The following is an 11974-nucleotide window of genomic DNA, read 5'->3' on the forward strand; positions in this document are numbered from 1 at the left end:
GCTGCATGGGAAGGCTGCATGGGAAGGCTGCATGGGAAGGCTGCATGGGAAGGCTGCATGGGAAGGCGTGCGTCCCCTTCGGTTACGTAAGGGAGCTGAAGGGCTCCAGTGCACGAATTTAAGGGCAGCGCATAACTGGCAAAAACCTTAAGGTGGCTCCTACTGGGAAATGATTTATGGCCAGCTTGGACCTTGCATAGGCGAAGCCTAGAAATAACCTGCTTGGGCAAGATTTATGGGAGACCTGGACCCTGACTGATTCAAAGGGCAAACCTTTTTGTGGAGCGACTCTATTTTGAAAACAGATTTTTGGAAAGGGAGTTGGTACAGGTGTGGGGGTTTCTTGTGTCCTGTTTTTTTTTTCTGAACTACTGGCTTGTCACACATTTTAAAGAAATATCTAAAAACTTATTTGTTAAAGTATTTGTAAATTTAATATGTAAATATAATATGTAAATTAAAGACTTACATATTGTAAATCTTTGCTTTTTAGTGCTTTTAGTTGGTGAAGAGGCAATCAACACTGTTCTATGCCAATTTATGGATTGAAATACCACTACTTACTAGTGCTGTCTGTTTCTAAACTTCTTATTGTCAGTGATGAATGTGGAAACTTAATCTTGTCTAATTTTTTTGCTCATTTTTCAGAAACTCTGTACTGAGATATTTAAGCTGTTTTAAAAATATCTCTGTTAAAGAAAGGTAAAACTAAATGATGGCTTTTGAACTATTGTTAATTCTACAGCTGTGCTTTACTTTCCTTGTTTTTCAGTTATGCATGTACCCGTTTGAACTCAGAGTTCCTGCATATAACATCCAGCAACAGAAGCTGGTGGGTTTTGTCTCTGGCAAATCAGCTAAATTGTAAAATACTCAGATATTTGCATGCTAATAGGGTTCAAAATCTGCAGGTTTGCTCATGACATTGTAGAGTTGTGTATTAATTTATCAGGGTTCATTATGTGATTGTTGATGTCATTTGAAAATCTGGCTATTTAACATCAGGTATACAAACTTTTGGAAGCACCGAGGTTTTAGGCTTTTTCAGAATATATGAGTGTAATACGGTTATTTATAATATAGTGTGAAGGTCTAAATCTTTAGATTCTGTTGAAGGAGATGTTTGAAGGTTAAGATCTCTCTCCATTAGTTTTGTGTTGAAATCTGTAAATGCTCATTTCAAATAGACTTTAATTATATGTTAGAAGCTATTAAGTGAAGATGAGTTAGCGTATGTTACAAAATGGAAATCAAAATGTTGCTGTATTAGGTTTAGAAAACTATGTCTGCTTGCCAAGAACCAACAAAAAAAGGGGTAACGGAGGGGAAAAAATCTAGTTTTCTCATATTTAACAAACTACAGCATTTGACTCGCAGCTGCAAGTGTGGTGTAATGCCTTTTTCTTTCTCTCTCTCTGCCTGCCCACCCTTCTCTTTTTTTTTTCTTTTCTTCTTTTTTGCTTTTAACTGACAGATGCGGCACTCCAAACGAACTCATTGTCCTGAATGGGACGACAGGAAGAGCTGGGATCAGAGAAGGAACAGCAGCAGCCATAAGCGCAGGAGAAGGTCCCACAGCAGTGGACAAGAAAGCAAGCACTATAAACCACCTCACTTTTCAGAAAGGTATAAGACTCTGAATTGAGTAGCACTAATACTTCTGATTATGTTTAAAATAAATATATTTTCAAAAGAACAGCTTTTATGTGTGTAAAGTTGGTGATTCCTTAAGGTTTGGCTCACTTAGGTTACGTTGAAATGACACTTGGCTTTGTTGACATAGTATGTAAACCATTAAATTGAAATGCTTCAGTAGAAACTGTAAATGTTGACACTGCTTTCGGTTGTATACATTCGATATTAAATTTCAAGTAAAATAAGCATTTTCACATATTTTTCTTAAATTGAAGAGGAAGAGAAGGCTTGTTTAATCATTTACTACAATGGTAAGTATGAAGTTGATTTGTCTTATTAATTTGGAGATGGTGTGCTTTTTCTCCCACTGCTTTCACTGGAAGGATGTATTTTGCTATGTTTTTCCCTCAAGAAAAGGATCCTGTGGAATTCTTTTAAGAGTTGATATTCATGGTTATAAAATGCTGGACAGGGTAGGTGTACAGCAGTATGGAGGCTTTTTGCCTCTGCAGTTTTCTTAAGGTGTTTTTTCCCCCTTTGGGTAAAAGATCCTTGATCCAGACACTGTCTCTGTTTTTTACTGTATTGAATGCAGAGCACTAAGAATAATGTTAACTACTCTCAGACCATCCAGATGTAGTTGTTGTAGGTTTTTGGTTTGTTTATTTAATTTTTTTTGTGCCCTTTGGAAGCACTGAAGGGCATTATTGCCCATTGAGAGCACTTTATCCTGTGATTTTAGAAATGCTGACTTTAGTATGTTCTGAGAATTACTACTGCTTTTTGAGTCTGAATTTCTCTGTTGTGCAAACTGTGGATGGATTATGTATTGTTATGGCTATACATTATGGCTGTGTATTTGAGACTGACAATCTCATTAACTTCCTAATAAAGTAAGGTGAAAAGCTCCTCTTCTTTTGGGGAGGGAGTTGATTACAAACATTCTTGATGTAAAGACAGATGCTAAGTAACTCAACTCAAGTCACTTATCTTGTTGGAACCTCAAGTTTTTAAAGTGGAGAACATTCACTTAAAATATATTTGCAGTCATTATTTGGACGATAGAGCCATAAATGAGAGAGACCATCATGACCGGAGATATGTTGAGGAATACAGAAATGACTTCTGTGAAGTGTATGACCACAGGCATTATCACAGAGATTATGAAAAGAGTCACCATCATCACTATAGCAAATCCTCTGGTCGGAGCAGGAAAAGTAGTCATAAAAGGAAGCATAAGAGACATCATTGCTCCAGTCACCAATCACATTCGGTATGAGTAATTTTTAACTTTATTATTGATGAAATATTGGTAATAGACTTCTTAAGTGAGTGTTAGAACTTGAAGTCCTAATCACAGTACTGTTGGGAAATCTGTTAGTTTAGTAAAGGAGTTGTAGTTGGATCCATTTGGGAGCATATGATTTTGTTCTTAGTTGACACTATGGATCAGTGTTGGGGGGTTTATCATCAGTACTAGTTGCAACCTAGGAATGTTGGTGTCCAGTAATTATGTCACTGGCATCCTCCTGAAAATATGTTTGGAAAACGAAGACAGGTGACTTACCACTTCAGTTTTACGGAATAGCAGAGTGTCTGTTTTTCAGATAGACTGTGAGATGCCATCTGTCTCATTAATTAAAAAAAAAAAAAAAAGTCATGTCCCTTCTTAATGTATACTTCATTGGCAGTATGAAACGTGCATATCTGTAAATTGCGAAGAGCAAGCTGCACGGTATATTTGTATACGTGATTCCAGCGTTCAAGGCATGTGCCTCACTAATGGCGTCTAATGTCTTGCTGAAGATGGCATAAGCTTGCTGCCCACACGCTATCTGAGCCTTTTAGTATTGGCTTCATGCCCCCTGATACATCTTCAACTCCTGGTGTTTTATGTCACCCTTTTTGCAATAGAAACAGAATGTTAGATTAGATTATACATTGCAGCCCAAGGACTTTAGAGTAATATTTCTTGTATAGTTTCTCTAAACATGAGGAAGATAAAATTGCTTGAAGTTCTTTATATTTATTTGACAAAATGTATATATTTAAGAAATACAAGCATTTCACCTGACTGTAAACTTAGAAATATAAATAAATATTGTGTTTTGCTATTTGATAGCAAAGTATTAGAAGTAGTGACCTTGCAGTCTTAAACTGTCTTCAATTAAGCCACTGTTTGAGAGACAAAATTGTGTTGTTTTTTTTCTGTTGCCTTATCACTTTAAGTATTTATCTGAAAATCTGTTCCTTGCCATGTTTTTCTTCTGTAACATAAACTGTGCCCTGTGAATTTCTGGGGACTGAATTTGAAATTGCTCCTGCCAACTGTTCGTGGCCTGGTGCGTAACTGAATGCCTGAATATCTCCCCGCTGAATGAATTGCGTATTCTGCCCTGAATTCACTCTGATATATTGATTGGCTGGACGATCTTGGTGCCGATTCCAGAAGAGTCACCGAAGGAAAAGATCCAGGAGTGTAGAGGATGATGAGGAGGGTCACCTGATCTGTGAAAGTGGAGACGTTCTAAGAGCAAGATGTATAGAACATTTTTCAACACTTTTTAAAAACTTTCAGCAAAAAATCTGTTTAGACTAGTATGTCAGAGGAGGGGGGCTAAAGAAATCTTCATTGCTCTTTTTGTTCTGTTTTTTTGTGCTTTTTTATTTTGTTTTGTTTCTTTTTCTTTTTTTTTGCATATCTTCTTTTCTGTAGAATTTAAGTACTGTGTTCAAAAAGTTCCAAGTAGTAAATGAACTTGAGTCTTGAGATTAGAACAAGAGATAGCTTTGTAGCTAACTGTTTTCATGACACCTGTCCAATAAAATAACACATTCAAATGCTGAGATTTTAAGTAATTATGTTTTTGTAATGGCACATTTTAAAATCTACATTAATATTGCTTATTCTTGTCTGAGTAGTTACGTAATTCTGACTTGTGTTTGTTCTTTTTAGATGAAATTGTTGCGACTTTAGGAGAAGGAGCTTTTGGAAAAGTAGTGGAGTGCATAGATCATGATATGTAAGTATCAGTTAACTTTTTAAGTGCACATCATGAAAAATGCACTTTATTTAGCTGAAAAAGTCCAAAGAATTTGATAGTAAGTTGGGGTCAAGTGAGTTATTAAAACATATTTAAGGCAGAACATCATTTTAAATATGAGCTGCCTTGCAAGCCTGTTTCCAGATGAGCATTTTTAAGGAGTTTCAGATAACACACCTATTTGTGTGACTTGCTTTTTTAAGATTCCTCAGTCATATCACTAAAAATTATAAGTATCTTTTTATTTTTCTGTTGCTCTGTGAAAGACCCTCACAAACTACTGACTTGGAAGCAAGATGCAATCTAGAAAAATATTTTTACCTTGTTTTTTTCTCTGAGGTTTTTAAGAATCTGTCCTTAATGGAGTAAACTTCCTCCAGTCCATTTGTTTTGGGGAAACATATGACTAAAGAGTTTCTTTCAAAAATAACCATCTATAAGCTTTTTTTCTTCTACACATGCTGTATAGCCCTTCCAATACTGTTTCTGTAATGAGAGAACTTGAAGGTATGTAAAGAATACAGAATTGAATTAATAGACTGACTTATAGAAGATGACACAATATGATACTCAGAAAATAATCTTGGTTCTTCGTTAAAGCAGCTGTTGGAACTTGGGGGAACTATAAATTTCTTCACTTAAGTCTCCATAATCAGACTTACCCTTGCACCCTTTTCTGAATACACAGTAATCCAGTTAGATTTTTTTGATGGCATGGAGACTTTAATGTGATGGCGTGTTTAATGAAGGTGAGAAAAAATGAACTTATTTCCACCACATCTGTGTATGCTAGGACACTTAAACACTGAAGCTGCACAGATTAAAGTCATTTTAGCCATCTGTTTGGTATATCTAGTTCTGTGACATGGCTCTAGTTTTTTTTCCCCTCTGCCTTGAGTTTATTCGTTTTGTCTTTCTGTTAGTTAGGTCTGTTCTTGAGATGATGTCCTGAAGGCAGATGTGATTCTTAAGTCATTAGGATCTAAACAGTTTTGCGGTGACAAATTTTACTTGTCCACAAATGAATGTGAAACTGTGATGAATTTCAAGTTTCATTTTCTTGTACTTACAGTTCGTTAATTTTCACTATATTGAAATTCTCAAACTCTAAACTTCTGAAATTGTTTCCACTGATTCTGTTGAATAAAGATGATGCAGAACATAAATTGCAGAAAAGTTGTCAAATTTTTGAACTTCTGATGTTTATTCTTTCTTAGATAGGATAAGATTATTTAATGGATAGTTAAGACAGAATATATGATATATATATTCAATCTTAACCAGAATTAAAAAAAAAAAAATAATACTGACCTTTCCTTTTGGATGGGATTAAGTCAAATTCCTTAAATAAAACTTGTAGTTCTCTACTATCTTGTTTTTATTTGATCCTTTTATTAAAATCAGGGTATTGTATCAAATACTGTAATATTTGATATTATCAGATATTTGATGAGAAGATGATCTGGTCTGTGGTGTTTTGTTTCCTTCTGTCTTAAAGGAGAGGAATGCATGTAGCAGTTAAAATTGTGAAAAATGTTGGTAGATACCGGGAAGCAGCCCGTTCAGAAATACAGGTACTGGAACACTTGAACACCATGGATCCAGGCAGCACTTTGTAAGTATAAAAGTAGAACAGTCAACATGCTAGGGTTTTGGCAAAAGATGATTATTCAGCATGTTGCATTTTCATGTATTCACTTATACTGTTCTTATTTTTAAGCCGCTGTGTCCAGATGCTGGAATGGTTTGATCATCATGGCCATGTTTGCATTGTTTTTGAGCTGCTGGGACTTAGTACTTACGATTTTATTAAGGAAAACAGCTTTCTACCATTTCATATTAATGACATTAGAAATATGGCTTATCAGATTTGCCAGTCTATAAATTGTAAGTAAATCTCAATGCTTATATCAAGTATATTCCTTTACTTTTTATATTAAAGAAAAATGACTCATTTATGGATTTCTTTCTCCCCTGTAGTTTTACACCATAATAAACTAACTCATACAGATTTAAAACCTGAAAATATCTTGTTTGTGGAGTCTGATTACATAGTGAAGTACAATGCTAAGATGGTGAGTTTGTACTTTTCTTTCCTACTCTCTTTGGAATTTTTTTGTCTGCGTTTGAACTTTAAAAACTTGCCATGCGTGAAAGGTCAAGTGATAAATGGGTTTATTTTTTGTAGATCCTTTGTGCTTTTTGAGATGCACTAGATTTCTGCTAAGCTGGTAATGTTGCTCTGAGTCAAGCTAAATGTTTAATCTGATAATAGCAAGGGCCTTTGTTTAATGAAATTCAGTGTTGTTAGGGGACTTCGTGTTAACAGTTTTAAATTTAGCTAGCTTTTTCTTGCTGTGTGTTTCTGTGCTTCTTGAAGAAGCTCTTTCAATCCCTTTCTTAAAAGCATCTTTTTGTTTTGAGAAGGGTATCAGATCTTGTTTCATATCCAGTTGCCCTGTTTCTAAAGAAGCCTGAAGTACCTGTCAGTTTGGCGGTTCTTGGCTGGGTTGCCATGACAAGTGTCCTGCTGCATTTTCGGTTTATCACAGATATGTAGTGTTGATAGGTGGGCAGTGTTATAATTGGCACGGGTCCACGACAGGAATGTTCTTGGGCAGCATCTTCCTTTTAAATCAAAGGAAAACCTAAAACACAAGGGTCTTAGCATGACTGTATCAGCTGGTATTCTGAAAATACTTCAAATTGCCAGTGTGATGAATAGCATTTACCCAAGCGTTGCATTTAAAAAGAGTAACCAAAAAACATTTGTATTCTCTTACAGAAGCGGGATGAACGTACATTAAAAAACACAGATATCAAAGTTGTAGATTTTGGAAGTGCAACTTTTGATGATGAACATCACAGCACATTAGTGTCTACAAGGCACTATAGAGCTCCTGAGGTAATTTTAGGTGAGTAAAGACTTTGAAGATTTTTGACAGCTAATTACAAGTCATTCAAATGTATCATTTCATAAAGTGAAGTAATTGCTCATGATTTTAAAATCTCCATTACTGTCCCTCGCAGATGTTGTTAAACATCTTGAGTGTAAACAAACTTTCCCTTTTTTTAAAAATGGAAGTTCAAATGTAATCCTTTATGTTTTTCAAGTTTTGTGGAGCGATGGTCAGAGAAAAAGCACATATCAGTAAATGGATGAAAATGTAGCATTTTCTTTGTGGATTACTTGTGTTTGTATTAAAACATACACTTTGCATGTTTTGCAGCACTGGGATGGTCGCAACCTTGTGATGTTTGGAGTATTGGTTGTATTCTAATTGAGTATTACTTGGGATTTACTGTGTTTCAGGTATGTGCAGAAATTGAACCTTTTTGTTCAAGACTGACTTTTTATCTTTTTAATGGCCTCTACTTAACTGTTAATGCAAAAGACCTAACTTTAGAGGGCTTTATTATATAGAATGGGCTGCAAACAGCATTAATATATAAGAATGTGGTATCTTAAAACTGCTAAATATCATCCACTGTAGCCTTCTGAACAAGGCAGTCTGCCCAGAGGTTGAAGATGCTGCTCAGATTAGAATAAAATATGTATGTGTAAAACTGGGTTCACAATCTGTGTTTTGCAAAAGCCATGTTAACTGTGGAAAGTAGCATAACAAGCTGCATTGTGTTGTCTATTTTTAATCATTTATTGTAATAACATATAGTGACACTGATGCTCAGAAGAACATCTCACTTGTAGATTGACTTGTTTCCAAGTGGCTGAGAGCAGAGGAATGTGAAAATGTACTCCTTTTTTTCCCCTCTGCAGACACATGATAGTAAAGAACACTTGGCAATGATGGAAAGGATTCTAGGGCCTCTGCCATCTCACATGATCAAGAAATCCAGGTAAGTCCATTATAGGAAGAGGAGGTTGCCTCATATTTCCTATTATAAAAGAATGATTAAAGTTTCTGTTGTTCATTGTGAGCTGCCAGAAATAGACAAATGGGCTTCTGGGTTTTGCAGTTACTTGTTAGTCTCTTGCCATAAGTTATATTCACATGTGGCTGAAGTAAATAACCAAGAAGAGTCTTTAGTCTCTTTTTCTAGTTTACCAGTAGCTAAAACTCAGTTTTCTGAACAATAGCTGACTGTGAACATGCCCACATAAAGCTGAGCCTGTGTGGTCATCGGAAGGGCACTAGGTACCTTGTGTTCCTTAAACTGTAGGGATAAACAACCTGTAGGAGGATTTGTAGTGAGAGGAAGGAGAGAGTGCCTTGCTCCTGCTCGTGCAGCTCCCAGGCTCTTCCATCATTCTGATGTATCCCCCACACGTGGGCTGCAGTGATCTCTCTTATTCAAAGATAATACACGCAGCAAAAGTTTCCCATTTCCCATGCAGGAGAAGCAGTCGGCACAGGACTCTTCCCTAATTCCCAAATGCTCCAAAGCCGGAGAATGCCAGACTTTAATGGTCCATTTTCTTTCTCAAGTTGTATTGTTGCCAACTAATCTAGGTAATCCTGTAACTCAAGATAGAGTAAAGCATAAATTCCCCTAATTCTGGATTGGGTAATGCATTTAGAGTTGGCCACAGTTAACCAAAGCAGGTCCTTAATGCTTTTAGATAGCTGCACTTGAAATAAGATGAGTGTTGAAAAACACCACTTACGTAGCAGAGCTAATGTGGTGCCAGTTAATGTGGGTTTGTTAGAACTTCAATTGCACTGATATTTTCATATATTTGCCTTCTAAAACACATTTGAGAGTATCTGTTTTTTATTCATTTTCCCCAGGTGCAGATCATTTTCAAAAAAACTCTGCAGATTTTATAAATATTTTAAATGACAGTAGTCTGACGTCTTTTGTTCCTTGTAGATGAGACCAAGTTGTTCCCTTGGAACACGTTTGTAAAGAACCCATTTTTTAAAGTCTTTAATTAAAAACATATTTTAAATGGCTTATTTGTTGGAGTACAGAAGGACCTGTTCTGTCAGTGCGGTGAGAATGGTAATAAAGCTGTAGGTTTCTCTGAGAGTTACCAATAGAGAAGCTAATCTTCCACCCAGAGAGCCTACTTACTCACCAGCCTTCGATTACTGAAACTATAATTTTTTTCTTGTCATGCAGAAAGCACTATTTTCATCACGACCAGTTGGACTGGGATGAGCACAGTTCTGCAGGTCGATATGTTAGGAGACGCTGTAAGCCTTTAAAGGTAGGAGAGAGCATTTTCATTATTATTATCAGTTACATTTGTAGCTTTGAAAGATGCCTCTAAATTACTACTGTTTTTTTTTTTTTCTTGCCTCCCCAGGAATTCATGCATTGCCAAGACAGAGATCATCAAAGTCTCTTTGACCTTGTTCGCAGAATGTTGGAGTATGACCCAGCCAAAAGAATTACTCTTGATGAAGCCTTGCAGCACCCTTTCTTTGAACCATTAAAGAAGTAAACTGAGAGATCTCTTATGCTTCTCCAAGGAGATTACCTAGACTGCGTCAGTCAACAGAGATTGCATGAAACTTTTGTAAACTTTAAATTATTTTGTACAGTTAAGTCTGTAAATATTTACAAATGTTTTGTATAACTGTCACGTTTATCTTGTTGAACAGTTGTAGTCTTAATCATGGATATCGAGGTGAAAAATAAAAGTAATTTTCATTTTTGACATTTGTTTTCTTTTTTTTAAAAACTGCACCTTCTATTTATGCAGAGGGGGCTAGTGAGGCATCAAACTTTAGATGACAGATCTAACTGTGACAGAAAATGTGACACTTGCCACCTTTCCCTTCAGCAGTGACCAGGGACGAAGAGAGGACAGGAGTTGCTGTGCTTTCTGCTCCACATCTTCAGAGGCAAAGCGTGGACTCAGTATAAGCAATGCAAACCAAATGGAAACAAACCAACAAACAAGTTATATATTGTTATCCCTGTAAAACTGTAACCACAAAACATCTTTATCAAAATCAGAAAGTAAATTGTGCATTTCTGCTAAAGTCATTTTAATCTTTGTTAATGCAGTTACCAGAATACTTTGCACCTGCTGAAAATGGATGTATGCTGAAAAAGGAAATACGTGACTGTGTGTATTTTTAATTTCAGGGTTTCCTTTTTCACCCTGTAAATTTAAAAAATGCACTCGAGCAGAGCAGCTGCAGCGAGGTGCCCAGGGGCATTTCAGGCCCAACACCCTGGGCAAGAGCAGGTGAGGCTGGAGGAAAAGGGGGCCTGAGTGAAGGGGCCCGGAGCTGTTGGTGGCTCAGGTGCCATCCGGTCCGTCTCTGCTGGGATTTCTCAGGTTCCCTGGGCTGCCCTCCATGCATTTAGCCTTGGTAGGATAAAGTTTTTTACATGCAAACACTCCATTACCTTGATAAGTGGACACAGCTGGGGTAGTTTGTAATAGTGGCATATCTCGATGAAGCTCTGTACTAGCAGCACCTGTTAGTAAATAGATCTATTTGCATGTTTTGCTGCACTTCTGAATTTTAACTTGTACCCTAAACAAAATGCAGTCTGGAAATCTGAATAGTTTTACCAGGCAGCCCAAGACTGCTTGCACACCAGGTGAGTTGCACATTTTACTAGGCACAGCTGATGGGAGAAAATATAGTCGCCTTTAAAGTGAACAAAACAGCTTTTGTCCTGAAAAGGGCAAACAGGGTATGAGATACGGAGCTTCAGCTGGGAAGCAGAGGAGTTGAGCTCAGGGTTAAACTAAACAGAAGAGGGGCTGGGGGTCTGTGCCAAAGGCCTGAGGAACAAGAGCAGTAAGAAGCCCTTTCTCCTTGTCCCCTTTCCAGCTCTCTCCGCTACGGGAAGGGCTCAGGTCGCAGAGACGCAGCTTGGCCGAGACGCTCCGTACCCTGGAAGCTCCCTGGGATTGATTGCTCCGAGCTACTCAGATAAGTCTCAGGCTGCAGGGAAGCAGAAGGGAGGGAGGGATTGCTCGCAGGAGGGAGTTGCTCGCAGTCATCTCCCCTTTTCCTTCCTTGCATCTTCAGGCAGCAGAAGGAGAGGAGTTAAAAGCTGCCTTTGCATGACCAGAGGGCTAAGGCACCTCCAGAAAGCAGCATACATGGCTGGCTCAGGTACACGCTCCTCTCCAGCCCAGCTTTTAGATGCTCACACCCTCCTAGCAGTTTTCTCCAGCCCCTGTGAGCGTTTTTGCAACCCTGGCCTCGGTTTCACCCCCCTCACCTAGAAGCAGCTCCCAGGATGGCAGAGGTGGTGGCCAAGAGGCAAAGGGCAGCGCTGGAGGTACGGGTGTGTGCCCGGAGTCTGGACAGGCATTAAAATATCCGAGGATGTTTATGGGTGAGTTAAGAGGTGGTCTG

The 11974-nt window shown here is 37.7% G+C and overlaps 2 protein-coding genes across 2 annotated transcripts in view; both read left to right on the forward strand.

Moving 5' to 3' along the window:
- CLK4 (CDC like kinase 4) overlaps nucleotides 1-10208 on the forward strand; it is an 11036-nt gene extending 828 nt beyond the window's left edge. Inside the window, exons 2-14 of the mRNA XM_026047431.1 lie at nucleotides 773-832; nucleotides 1475-1626; nucleotides 2683-2908; nucleotides 4085-4175; nucleotides 4592-4658; nucleotides 6178-6294; nucleotides 6400-6566; nucleotides 6660-6754; nucleotides 7465-7594; nucleotides 7910-7992; nucleotides 8458-8537; nucleotides 9765-9852; nucleotides 9952-10208. Coding sequence (XP_025903216.1) covers nucleotides 779-832; nucleotides 1475-1626; nucleotides 2683-2908; nucleotides 4085-4175; nucleotides 4592-4658; nucleotides 6178-6294; nucleotides 6400-6566; nucleotides 6660-6754; nucleotides 7465-7594; nucleotides 7910-7992; nucleotides 8458-8537; nucleotides 9765-9852; nucleotides 9952-10089 — 1488 coding nt within the window. The 5' untranslated portion in view covers nucleotides 773-778 and the 3' untranslated portion in view covers nucleotides 10090-10208. The remainder of the gene's footprint in view (nucleotides 1-772; nucleotides 833-1474; nucleotides 1627-2682; nucleotides 2909-4084; nucleotides 4176-4591; nucleotides 4659-6177; nucleotides 6295-6399; nucleotides 6567-6659; nucleotides 6755-7464; nucleotides 7595-7909; nucleotides 7993-8457; nucleotides 8538-9764; nucleotides 9853-9951) is intronic.
- A 1647-nt stretch (nucleotides 10209-11855) lies between these two features.
- Nucleotides 11856-11974, forward strand: part of COL23A1 (collagen type XXIII alpha 1 chain) — a 142955-nt gene continuing 142836 nt past the window's right edge. The window contains exon 1 of the mRNA XM_026047547.1: nucleotides 11856-11897. Within this exon, the coding sequence (XP_025903332.1) occupies nucleotides 11856-11897 (42 nt within the window). The remainder of the gene's footprint in view (nucleotides 11898-11974) is intronic.

Source organism: Nothoprocta perdicaria, unplaced genomic scaffold (assembly GCF_003342845.1).
Source record: "Nothoprocta perdicaria isolate Ctin4 unplaced genomic scaffold, notPer1 scaffold_5, whole genome shotgun sequence".
In the NCBI taxonomy this organism is placed as follows: domain Eukaryota; kingdom Metazoa; phylum Chordata; class Aves; order Tinamiformes; family Tinamidae; genus Nothoprocta; species Nothoprocta perdicaria.